The following is a 13,163-nucleotide window of genomic DNA, read 5'->3' as shown; positions in this document are numbered from 1 at the left end:
TAATTTACGTTGGCTACGGACTGCTAACAACAGATTCCCGTAAATCTGGAAATGGAAATTCATACCGTAAGTTCCACGGTATTGAAATCAAAGGCACACAATAATGCAAGGTTAAATAATGCTAGGTTTTACTTATCACAAAAAATATAAATGCCTTCCAAAACGTGTTTAACTTGATTGTATATAAAGCTTGAAAGATTCCGAATCGTGCACAAAACACCGTACGACTATTTTGTGTTCTGCGCCAAAATATATTATAATTCCATGGATGGATGACCATATAAAAACGGAAAAATTATATGCAGAGTTGATTATTTCCTTCGTAAAAGGACGTGTTGTCAAAAAGATTAAATAAAAATGTTGTGTTATAACAATTTCCATGTAATCTTGAATTGAATCAACTGTTTCGTCGATTGTTTTGAAAATCGAAAAGAAGTGAATTAAAAATATCCACTTTTTGTTTTGTAAATCAGTTTTAGCAGTAGTACTATAGTGAAATGATTTTTCAGTTTGTGACATTGTGTCTAGTAACAATGGCGTGCGCCGCACCGCAGCAACGGGATGTGCAGATTCTCCGATTCGACAACGATAACAACGGCCTGGGTAACTACAGATGGGCGTGAGTACCAAATCATTTACTAAAGTGTTTATTGTTTAACAGTACTCAACTACATTTATACCAAGGTTCAAAGAACTCTACTATATATTCACAAGAATATGACACAGAAAACTTATCCAAACATTTGTAAAAATGTCATACTTGTTTACCATAAATTACTCCCCATCGTTGACAATAGGGAGTCCGCAATGAAACACTGGCCGATTTAAATAAAGCATTTTAGTAGCAGTTCCTTGTGGGGCGTGCGTCCAGGAAAGTACTACTACTTACCTATTTCTGCCGCCAAGCAGTAAGGTGAGCGTTACTGCGTTCCGGTTTTGAAGGGTAAGGGTGCTGGCTGGTGCTGCCTGCATGAGACTTGTCAACTTTAACTACATCGGTGGCCGAACGGTTACCATGCTGGACTCCCATGCAGAGGTCCCGGGTTCGTGTCCCGGGCCGGGAGAAATATTTTTATGGTCTACATTTATTTCTCTCGGAGTTTGGGTGTAATTTGTCGTTGTCTGTCTGTGTCCATAGCACCCGCGATACAGGGATTCTCTAGTGCGGGGCTATGAGTGTGTGCCTTAAAAAACTTGTGTCTCTGGGTGACAGTGCAACTATTATGGACACGTGTGTCGCTTACCACCAGGCGCTCGAATTGTTCGCCCCGTCACTGGTATCATAAGAAAAAATTACAAATTATCATCACACCAAAATTACAGTCAAAATAGACTTCCAAAATAAATTTTCGAGTATAATATGTAATGCCATGTAACTAATCTATATACTTTTCGCGTTTTCTAGTTTCGAACAATCAGATGGCACGAGACACGAGCAGCGAGGTGAACTAAAGAACCAAGGTCGAGAAAATGAAGCCCTGGCAGTAAGAGGAGAGTATTCCTGGTTGGGACCTGACGGCAATGAATACAAGGTCACTTATGTCGCCGATGACCAGGGCTTTCAGCCTCAAATACATATAGACAAACCCCCCCAAGGCCTTGGCGGTGTTCCACCTCCGGCAGTCGTTGCTAGTCTACTTGGATAAGAAATTAGTATAATGTCAAGAGAAAACTATAATAATAATAAATCTTTATTCAAAAACACACATCCTTATATATAGCACAGAGTACAGCCTTATATATAAACAAAATAAAATAAAACAAACGGGTAGAGAAGACGTAACAAGTTCCTTAGATATTTCTTTTTTTGTATCTTAAATTGCTTTTGTTAATTTAAAAAAAAATACTGTTTATGCTTTCTTATTGCACGCAAATAGAATAAATGTTACATGAAATTATAGTAACTGTTATATATAACTGTTATATGTAACTGTATAGTGTCCGTAATAAATAAATAGATAGGAATAAATAAATAAATAAGCTTAACAATAAGTGAAACGACAAACTGTTATAAATATCATTAAGAGCATCCTTTATAAGATAAAAAATATTTAATTTATTTGAATTTCTTATTTAATTATGTTCGTTGCTTGTCAAATGCTGACTGTTAAATGTCCTAATGATTTCGAAATTGATAGTGGCTGATTTTAAATTCCATTCTTTATTGCAAAAAATGTCATTCGTTGCCATTTGTAATAAAATTTATAGCCGTTATATCATTACAAAATAATGTTACAAACCCAACTGTAGCTTAGAAAACAGAAGTAGTCTAGACACTCGTGATTTTCACTTCACTATGACCAACTTTTTGTAATCTTTTGTAGCAGTAGAGCCCCTTGTGAAAGAGTTTATCCGGGGAAGAAGTGCCACATTATCTACTTCTACCTTATTTCGAGGTTTTGAAGGGCTAGTGAGCTAGTGAAATTTCAGGCACATGGGACTTATCAACTTACGTCTCAGGGTGACGGGCGAAGCAGCAGTGCCCATCTGATCATTGTGATTTAAAGCTCTGCGTGAGGCTGCAGCTGTTATGCACGGGCATGTCGCTTACAACCAGGCGCACGACTTATTAGTCCCGTCACTTGGTATCATAAATAAAATTAACTATACGTAAAACAGTTGTCTAAATCTAGATTAGAAACGTTCCATGTCAACTTGAAAAAGTCTACTTAAGGATTTACGCCTCTAAGTCGAGTATTGCCACAATCGCAGCACTTGGCAAACACTTTGATATCTTAGTACAGATACAATTAATATTAAAGGTAATAAAAGAAATTGTGAGGGAGAAAGTATTCAACTGTCACCACTTGAATTTATTTTTAAATCGTTCTCTTTCTACGTATACAGTGTTGTTTTGTTACATTAAATGAAAACAAACCTATTGATGGATTTATTTAGTAGATTAGGGTGGAGTACATATTAATAAGTTGTACTTATTCGGAAACATCACGGAGTAGATTAATGTGTGTTCATTCTAGTACGCAACGTCGAAATTCTGACACTCTTTCATGCATTGTTAATAGGTTACAGCTTACGTCACCAAGTTTTATGGCAGATTTTGACAACAGATATACCGATTATGGAAATAACTATAATCACATAATATGTAAAGGTCAAGTAGCAGTGGATCGACTTGAACCTCATAGAGTCATGGTCAAAAGTTGCAGCGAATAAACATGCTGCGAAATCCGTCTAACTGTAAAAATTAATAAGTTGTTGATGATTTACAAAAGTATTTTTTCAAACAACGGTTGTTGTTTTCTAAAATTGTAAATTATTTCTGGGAGATATTGTATTATTATTATTTTTGGACTGTTTATTATGAATAAAAGTGAGACAAAGGGAAACGCGTTGGAATTTTTTTTCTTTCTTTTTTCGGATTTGAATTGCATACATTTGTGACGTCACGACTGACTCGTTTGAAAAAACAAATACGCTATTTAGATCCGAAAAATAACTTTATCTGTTGTCTTTTGTCAAAATAGTTTCATTTTCAATGTGTAGCAATCACGAAAAACTAAGAACTCGTTATGATTAAGACGATAATGTTCAATGTATTTCATAAAAAAATTTGTTAGAACATTCCAATGACCTTATTACAGAAAAATCATTCACGAAACATTAGCTAGATTATACTTCTTATATTTTCTGTGGATTGAACAAAAATAAATTCTGGTTCACTTTCGGTAATATATTTTGGAGAATTTTGTGCACGTTTGTAGTTGTAAAAAAATATGGGTCAGAACATGGACTTCTTATAATTTTAATTTCCTTTATTAACGTTCCAAAGAAAATTACAAAAATTTTTATACTTTATCCTTACTAATATAAAATATAAAAATCAAAGACTTCAATGTACTGTAGTATATCGTTTTATTGTTGATAAAAATTATAGCGAACGTCGCCAAATCAAGTTTTTCTCGGTCAATGCTTATTGACATTTGACAAAACTGTTGTTCTGCCATAATTAATACTTCGATAGACTAAATTCTAATTCTTATTTCAGAAAAAATATCCAGATTACTAACAAATCCTTACACACTATGTAAGCCATCTACACATTGACATGTACCCCTACCCATTGATACAATATGGGCTCATCGTTCCTCTTCGCCACTGTTCGAAGAAGATCATTGAAGCTGCGCGGCACCCTGCGCATTAGGGATAGGGACGTTACACGCTTCCGCGAAATGGCGCGAAAGTCGTCCACTCGCCTCGGTAAACATTCTCGAATCGCTACAATAAAAATAAAAGTTAAAATACTCTTCGAGTTCTTAGGTTTTTGCGATTGTTACACATAGGAAATGAAACTGTTTTCACGGTTGACACGGGTGACCATGGGACCTGTAAAGGGCCCGAAACGTCGGTTTGTTTGAAAAAACAAATATACGCGATTTAAATCCGGAAAAACAGTTTCATTTCCTCAAAATACTCTTCTTTCTGGTATGCGATCTTTGGCAAAGGCAGTGTTTCGTTCCTGACCAATCAGATTTTCGGCTCGCTGATTTGAATTGGCCTATTCCACTAGTCCCTACCAGCTGTCCCCCCTGGTGGGGACAATGTTCAAATAAGGGAGACTGATTGAAATAGAATTGTAATGTTCATTCTTGTTAGGATTTTGTAGAAGGATTTCAGAACTTCTCAGAACACGAAAGTCTTAATTGACCTGAAAATACGAAAAATCTTACCATCCCAGACCCCTAGGCTTGCTACAAGAATTGTTACTTTACTCATTCTGTGAGTGATTACTGAGAAATCTGTTGGAGTGTATGTGTACAGCATAAGACACGCTACAGAAGTTGTTGAAGAAGACGTTCAAGCTGTAACAGAATGCCACATCTGAGTACAACTTGCTGTTATACCCGCTGCTATATCAACAACACTGCTTCGCCAAGTAAATTTAGTTGCCCTCTGGTTCTGCACCTCTGTCCAGGGTTTCGAATTTTCCAGATCAAAAGCTCCATTAATTTCGTAGTTCTTTAAACTGGCAGTGTCGTTGCACGACACCCTTTCTTCCCTTAATCAATATAATTATGAAACAATCAACTATAAGTTAGAAATTAATTTTAAAAGATCAAAACACAAGGCAAAAAGGCGTTAGTTAATTGGCGTCAATCACACGCGGCCGTAGTTATCAAATCCTAAACGCATATATATATAATTAAAAGTTAGTTGCAAAAGCACCGCGTTGATGTCCTCCGACGATGCGCAGATTGCCTTCGCCATAAGATGGCTTAGAAAAGAGTCAGTCATATACTACTGTTTGTATTTGTTAGCATTGAATTCCGATATTTTAATATTTTTTAATTTTAATTTAAATTACTATGTTCATTAGATATAGTCTGTCATCTTTTAAAATCGATGATAATGGTTATAAAATTACGTAACAGGACCAGAAAAAAGGTCCGACTATTAAACACTACTTGATTAGATAGATAGATAACACACTTTTTTGCTCACACACAAAAAAAATACAGTACATAGACAACTTATTATTAATGTGGGCAAAGGCGGCTTTATCGCTCAAAGCGATCTCTTCCAGACAACCTTTGCGGCAGAGGGGAACTGAACAGAGAGGGAGACGTAGTGTGCCAGTTGTAAAAATTTAAATGCATTATTAAAAAGTAATATTATCATATTAAGAAATAATAAATGACCATAATATTATATACCTACATTTACATATTATATAGACCTAAATAAATTTCTACTTATTTCTTAATTTTAGATTATTTAGTTTTTAATATTCATACTTTATACGTTTCGAAAGTAAAAGTTTGAGCTCCATTACTTCGGACACAGCGCAGTTGTATTGTTGTGCAAATCAGATACAAATTCTCAGCGTAGCTTATGTTTCTCCCCTAGGGGCGGTCAAACACACAAAGCATTGTAACGAGATATTTTTATACACCAACAAATAAGTATGTTGTAACACAATATAACCAAAAGGTATAAAATACGGGTTAAAGTGAGTCATGCAAGCACAACGCTAGTTAGGACGATTTGGGTAACCATTCTTAGTGAATCTTATCATGAAACTGGTGGGTAAATTAAGTTTAATAAAAATCAAGTGAATAAAAGTGAAATTAAAATATTTAAAAAAAAGTAAAAATAACACCTATATTCGTTATCAAACTTCCTATTTTCAATAAAAAACCATGAAAGTGTCCTGTGCATGCACGAGGTGTTTGTGAACGTATATTTTGGAGTTTTTGTGTTCAGTGTAATATGTAAAGGCGAACAAGTTTTTAACGAACGACCGGCAAATCATAATAAATGGCTTATGTTATTCTATTACAACTGTAACACAAGTGCTTGAGTGTTTTATTATGAAGTACAAAAACAAAACAAAACGAGATATCAATTTGAGTGATTTAACTGCCTCCGTGGCCGAACTGTTACCATGCCGGATTGGCACGCAGAAGTCCCAGGTTCGATTCCCGGGCCGCAAGAGATATCTGTATGACCTGCATTTATTTCTCTCGTGAGTTTGGGTGTAATTTGTGGTTGTCTATGTGTGTGTCCATGGCACCCACGACACAGGGTTTCCCTATGTTGGGTGTGTGCGTTATTATTATTTATTTATTTATACTAACATTATTTACTTTTTTTTCCTTTATTCCGTATGGAACAGACGAAAATCAGAGACCATACTGCCTAGTTATAATAACAACAACCTTTGACTAGCTCAAAGGCAAGGATGGCTAGTGAATAAAAGTATTTTAAAAATATTATTTTAATCGGTGTTCCATATTAAAATAATTTACTTTTGGTATAGTTGGTGGTACTCGCGTTGGTGGCGCTAACAGCGGCTGCTCCCCAATTGAAACCAGAAGACGTTCAGATCCTTCGTTACGAAACCGATAATGACGGTGTGGGAAATTGGGAGTTCAAGTAAGTTTTAACTCTTTTATAACGGGACCAACAACTTGTGCGGTACAAGCTAACGGTCAGCGACACGCCTATCCAAAGCAGTTACGTGCCACTCAGAACTTAAAATTGCAAAGATCTGAGGGGCCCTGCCATTGCGCCCGTCACCCTGAATCATAAATTGACAAGTAGGGGACTATAATTTTACCAATTCAACTAGTTTTTATTTAACTTCCTTTGTTTGTACGATCAGGTCAAACCATTTGAATCGGTTTCAAACACTAGATCCCCTTTCAAATTTTGCTACATCTAGATCCGGTGACAATCCAATAGATAGATGTTTTAGATGTTTATTTTCTCCCACAAATATTGATTACAAACTAATTTACAGCAAGAATTAACAAGTTAATGTACGTGAGAAACAGGAGCCTAAACTAGGAAAACCCTGTATCTTAGGACTCCCTGGTCTCCACCTCTCGGTTAGAGTATTCTTTACTTAGGTCTATTTTTCACATAGTATGTGTGTTTGTACAATAGGGAGTAATTCAAAAAGTTAGTGTTTTCATTTGTGCGTGTGTGTGTGTGTGTGTGTGTGTGAGCTTGGGAAAGAGTGAGTGTGTGGGTATAATTTTTGTGTGTATGTGTTGTGTGTGTGTGTGTGTGTGTGTGTGTGCGTGTGCGTGTGTGTGTGTGTGTGTGTGTGTGAATGAGCGAATGAGCGTGATATTCTGTATATGTGTGTCTATGTGCGCGCATATCAATAGACCTTTATGATGCTATAGTCAAAAGTTTTTCTGTTTCATCATACGTCTTAGTAAGCAGCCAAGCAGACATGGTATTTCTACATTTTCATCTTACCATATTGTAGATGTTATGTGATTTATTTAAGTAATTATAAAAAAAACCTGTGTGCAAAGGACGTCCTGAGTGGTTTTGTGTGGCAAACAAAGTAATTCATTCTCTTTTGAGCGTTGGAATGGTCAGGATTGTATTTAATTTGCTCATGTTGTCTTAATAAAGTGGACAGAATATATAATTGTCGAACTGTAAGACCTTGGCGTCGTGGAAAAGGCTAATCGTGGAGTATAAGCGTGGCTTAAAGAGACTCGTTTTTAAAATTAGTCTTTGTGCCCTCTCCAATTGCAACATATGGGTTTTTGCAGCTCCTCCCCAACTCGATATACCATACGATATAATAGATTGACAAAGTGCCAAATAAACCAATTTGAATAATTTAAAATCCATAGCATGTCGAAGATTTATGTAAGTGAGTTTTCGGACTCTTTGTGTGAGGTTTGTAATATGATCTCTGAAGGAAAGGCGGTCATCAACACTAGTAATACCCAGATACATAACAGTTGCGACTTTTTCAATGAATGGACAAGTGCAGTCACCGGAAATCAGATCGGAACAAGAATGTGCCACAATATGAAGATCCCTAGTTAAGGTCAATTGACCACTGGGAAGAAAGGTTAGGTATTTACCTTTTTCGGTGTTAAGAGTTAGAGAATTAGCAGCAAGTCAGTTTGTAACAGTGTTGAAACCTTCCTGTGCGCACTCAAACACTTTCTTAAAAGGACAAATGAGTCAGAGGGAGCCACGTGTGGAGAGCAATTTTGTGAGGGAAGCGAATGTTGAAAGTTGATCTTAGTACCCAATTCAGAACCAACTGTAGAGAAGAATTTATTTACTTCCTTAGCTGATTGAATTTCTGTGATTCTAATATTCAATAATTCTTTTAGATGATCTTGTTGTTTATTGAGATTAGTTATGTTTTTTATAGCTTTCCAAAGTTTTTTGTTATTATTTTTAGATGAAATAAGTTCAGTTTTTTCGTATTGTTGTTTACAATTTTTTGTGATATTGTTGCAAAAGTTCCTATATCTTTTATATGTAACTTCTAATATTTTATTACCCGGTTCCTTTCTGACCTTGAAGTGCATTCTATCCCTAGTTCTTATACATTTTAAAAGCCCTATGGTTATCCAGGGTTTCATTGCTATTTTATTTCGCGGTAGTTTAAAATGTGTAGTATTTTTTTATATAATATTTTGTGTATACTGAATAAATAGGTTTACAGCATCATCTAAGTTATCGGTATTGTATATAGAACTGAAGTCGAGTTTTAATACTTCTTCGAAGAGGTTATCTAAGTTAATCTTTTTCATGGTGGTAGACCGGCCACATTTGTTAATATTTTTGTATTTTATACAGCATAAAACAGCTTCGTGATCAGTGATTGCCGTTTGAAGTATACAGGCGGACGTAGCTAAATTAGTTTTTATGATAACATGATCAAGACAGTTGTTCAAGCGCGTGGCGTGAGTATAGACTGGTAGCATTCCATGAAAGGTTAAAACATTAAGATATTTATTTATATTTTCATTTGCTTCCCTGAGGTTAATATTTATGTCTCTTACTAATATGATGTTTTTAAAAGAGGAGAGTTGAGCTAATAGTGTATGTAAGGATTCTACGAAAGTGTCTAGGTTCTTAAAGCAGCAAGGTCTCATAGCGATTATTATTGTATCTGTTCCAATTTTAATTAATAGGCAATTTGCTTCAGAGAGCGATGGTTCCTCTACTAGAGTTGTGAAATTGTTTCTTATAAGAACAACAACGCCGTCGTTTTGATTGTAGTTGTCGTGAGTAATGCAAAAATAAAAAGTTTAAATAAAAAGCCAAATAGTTTGTGTAGACATGTAAAATAGGAAGATTAGGAGTGGATTGAAGCCAGCACTCGCTTAGACCAATGATGTCACATTCAAAGTTTAGTCTTGATAAGAGAATGGGGAAATTTTTGTTTCTACTTCTAATATTTTGTTGCAATATTTTTATTTGTTTATTTAGGTTAGGGGGTATGTGTTTTGCAGTATTCGGGTTCATAAATAAATGATTCACTAATTTTAAGATCATCTATGTAGTCAATAACTTGATTTTTGTCTGGGAATTTTATTTTAATATGAGTTTAGAAAAATTTAATGTATTAAAATTTTGGTTAAGTATTCGAACGCACACAAATCGTTTACGCAACACCTTGCATCACATACGCCTTTACTTTTTATGAGTTTACCCTTTAAGTTTTTTTACTTTAAATTTACAAAAACCTTTAAGTTTACAGTTTAACCCTACTGTTGTTGGCCTATACGTCAAAATATAGTGTATGAACTCGTTTTGATCAGCTTTAAGAGGACTCGATAAATTCCAGGTTAGTTTACCTAACTAATTTCGGTGGCAATTTCTATCAATTAAATATTGTAGAATATTTTCATGAAGTATCGTTTAATATTCGAGTACAGTAACCTGAAATATTATTTAATATTTCACGATATTTACTCGAATAGGTACTTAAATAACAAAATTTACCACCGAAATGAAGTTGAGAAAACTAACCTGGAAATTACCCAGTCTAGATATTGATTTCTCATAAGTCGTAACTCGAAAGTATTTATTATTTATGATAAAAAAAGAATAATTACTTTTTAGATATTTAAGGTATTATACGTTAGGGTTTATTTTGAAAAATTTGATTTAAGATCTTTTGAAAAGTGGACGGACTATAAAAGCCAAATATACACACGCCAGCACATTAAGCTACACATTGACGTCTCTTGTTCCGTTGCACTGGAGGCGATTTTCGAACAAAAATATGTAGTCTGATGTGCCGTTGTCCGTACATGTTTAAACTTTAATACTTATCCATTATTTATGACTGTAATTTAAAAGCTTTCTCTTTAATCCGCATTTCACGAAACCAGCTTTAATATCGGAAAGGTGTTTATTTAGTAAATCTGATAACAGACTTTCCACGATGTCAGTTCTTTGCATTCAGTATTTGTCTTAGCATATCGAAAAGGTGCCAAGTTTCGAAAAATGAATAAGGGGATGTCACTTTCACTGAAAAAACAATTGAGCCCAAAGGGGCCAAATTCTTAAATGAAACAACCTCTTGGTGTAGCTATATCGCGTATAAGTTATTTGAAAATATTTAAAACGTAAAATTGCCACTGGCATACAGCAAAATAATGTACTTATATACTTACGTATGTATTTTAATTTTACTTGATAACGCTGAGTCATTAATGATATAATTTTTACAGTAGTAAAAATTATATCATTAATTACTCAAGTAGACGTCAAAATTTTGTAATTTCCTTGATATTTGTCATAAAAACCAAAACGTGTGTATAAAGAATTAGTTGCTATTTTCAATTGATAGATATTATCGCTAAATACCATGATCGATAAAAATGGAGCAAGAAATGTTAAAGCCATTTTTTCTCATCTATAGCAATAATGGACTTTATGTGCGTTATAAATAATAAACTACAACAGATTAATTTTACTTTTTTTTAGCTACGAGCAATCAGACGGCCAGAAACACCAACAACAAGGTCAACTGAAGAACGCCGGCACCGATGACGAAGCCATTGCTGTCAAAGGCTCTTACTCTTGGGTGGGTCCCGATGGCGTCACCTACATAGTCACCTATATCGCTGATGAAAACGGTTTCCAACCCACTATTGAACAAGGTCCTGGTGGCGGAATACCCCCAGCCGTTGTTGCTTCTAATTTGGGTTGACGCGAAAACTAAATAGTCAAATACAAATAGTCAAATTCTAAATAAAAATTCATTTGATACCAAACTGTCGTCTTATTATACTGTTTCCCATAAATCCTTATAAAATTTAGTAACAATAATAATAATTCATTTATTTATTGCAATCATGTGGTTGACATGGTGTACAATTCAGTACCTAGACATGAACCCTGGTACCGCAACATAATAAACATTCAAATAATTTGATTATTCTAAACAAAAATCTAATATAAAATTCAATAAACAAAATCAAACTAAAATTTTATGTGCTCATATTTTTAGTTCATTTACTATTGTCCTTTGTTTATTATCAAAGATATCAAACCATTTTATTTCAAAAACTATTGCAACGAATAGAAGACTTTTAATAATAAATATTCTTTTAACACATGTAAAACGATATTATCAATTTTGCACTCAAGAATGATTATTTTACAACATATGGCACGTAATTCATCCATACGCGCCGATCACAATGATTTAGTAATTTTAAAAGGCAGTGAGCATGTATATTTTCATTGTTGAAAAGTGTTGCAGATTGTTGAGGATGAAAAAATAAAACCCGGTTCCTGGTCGCTGCAAAATTCACTACCACTTATTTTGTTATTTGAAGGTTATAGTCAAAATTTATTTTTTTATTTCATAATTTACAGGTTTAAGAATACCTAATAATAATAATAGTCTTTATTTATCAAATAAATTAAGTATTAGTATCAAATAAATTAAGTAGTATGATACCCTATTTTGGAAGTCAGATTCTTCCCGATAGGCACAATCACAAGAGATTTTCTATTGTTCAATTACAAATAAAGAACAAGAATTTTAAATTTAATGGCCACAAGAACGGCGAAGAATATAGCGATGCAGGTCGCCAATACAGGTAATAAAAAGACAAGTAAAAAGGTGTGCCAGAAAGTAAGTAGGTATTCATATTCCCTGGACGTCTGGCGCAATCTGGGTTACAGCCAGCGAGAACTTTACGCCGATTGGCAAATTCTTTAGCCACGATGGCAACCATGACCCACAGTTCTAGGCTGTAAATCCATACCAAGAAGAAAGTAATAAAATACTTTTGGCTGTTTAGTGAAATTTTACTTGTGGCCAACAATAGGTTTATTAAGACTGACTTTTTTTAAAGGTTAAGTTTGGAGTGTTTTATAAGATCCAAAAATTGTACCTTGACATGCTAAATGTTGCGTGACGCGACTTGGTGAATAAATATTATTATTATTATTGACATTGTTACGAGGAAAATCAAACGTAAAAATATATCGTCCAAAATGCAGCACAAATTTCCTGTTGATACCTTTTTGCATAGGTCTGACTTCAATTCACTAAGATAAAGCGTCACTTAAAACCAACCAGTAGCGATCGTGAGAACCCGCAAAGTCTATAGGTATGTATCCTTTCCCGTGCTTGTTCTGACCACGGACCATGAGTTAATGGGGAGTTCTGGATCTCCATTGCCGATATACCTGGATGATCTCTATGAAGGTAAGTCAAGAATTTTTGATATAGGTTCCGTGAAATTACCATGTTTCGTTGCCACATGATGAAGTAACTTGTTTTCTACCGATAATTCGTTGCGTTTTCAAAAGAAATGTTTAACATCGTTGGATTTTTTTATAATATCAGTGACGGGACGAACAAGTCGTGCGCCTGAGGGTAAGCTACACGCCAGTCCATAACAGTA

The 13,163-nt window shown here is 34.7% G+C and overlaps 1 protein-coding gene across 1 annotated transcript; it reads left to right on the top strand.

Moving 5' to 3' along the window:
• The first annotated feature begins 454 nt into the window (after positions 1 to 454).
• Positions 455 to 11,503, top strand: LOC113236661 (flexible cuticle protein 12-like). Its single transcript, XM_026472822.1, has 4 exons — positions 455 to 619; positions 1,406 to 1,532; positions 6,779 to 6,894; positions 11,227 to 11,503. Exons 1-4 carry the CDS (start codon positions 498 to 500, stop codon positions 11,450 to 11,452), a joined length of 591 nt encoding a protein of 196 aa, XP_026328607.1. The 5' UTR covers positions 455 to 497; the 3' UTR covers positions 11,453 to 11,503.
• The last annotated feature ends 1,660 nt before the right edge of the window (positions 11,504 to 13,163 follow it).

Source organism: Hyposmocoma kahamanoa, unplaced genomic scaffold (genome assembly GCF_003589595.1).
Source record: "Hyposmocoma kahamanoa isolate Upper Pololo Valley unplaced genomic scaffold, ASM358959v1 92, whole genome shotgun sequence".
Lineage (NCBI taxonomy): Eukaryota > Metazoa > Arthropoda > Insecta > Lepidoptera > Cosmopterigidae > Hyposmocoma > Hyposmocoma kahamanoa.
The sequence above is the reverse complement of the archived record's forward strand: the minus strand, read 5'-3'. Positions and strand labels throughout refer to the sequence as shown.

Coding starts and splice junctions, on each gene's coding strand:
- LOC113236661 (XM_026472822.1), top strand. CDS start 498: ATGATTTTTCAGTTTGTGACATTGTGTCTAGTAACAATGGCGTGCGCC. Junction 1,533..6,778: donor CTGACGGCAATGAATACAAG/GTCACTTATGTC, acceptor CTTTTGGTATAG/TTGGTGGTACTCGCGTTGGT. Junction 6,895..11,226: donor GTGGGAAATTGGGAGTTCAA/GTAAGTTTTAAC, acceptor ACTTTTTTTTAG/CTACGAGCAATCAGACGGCC.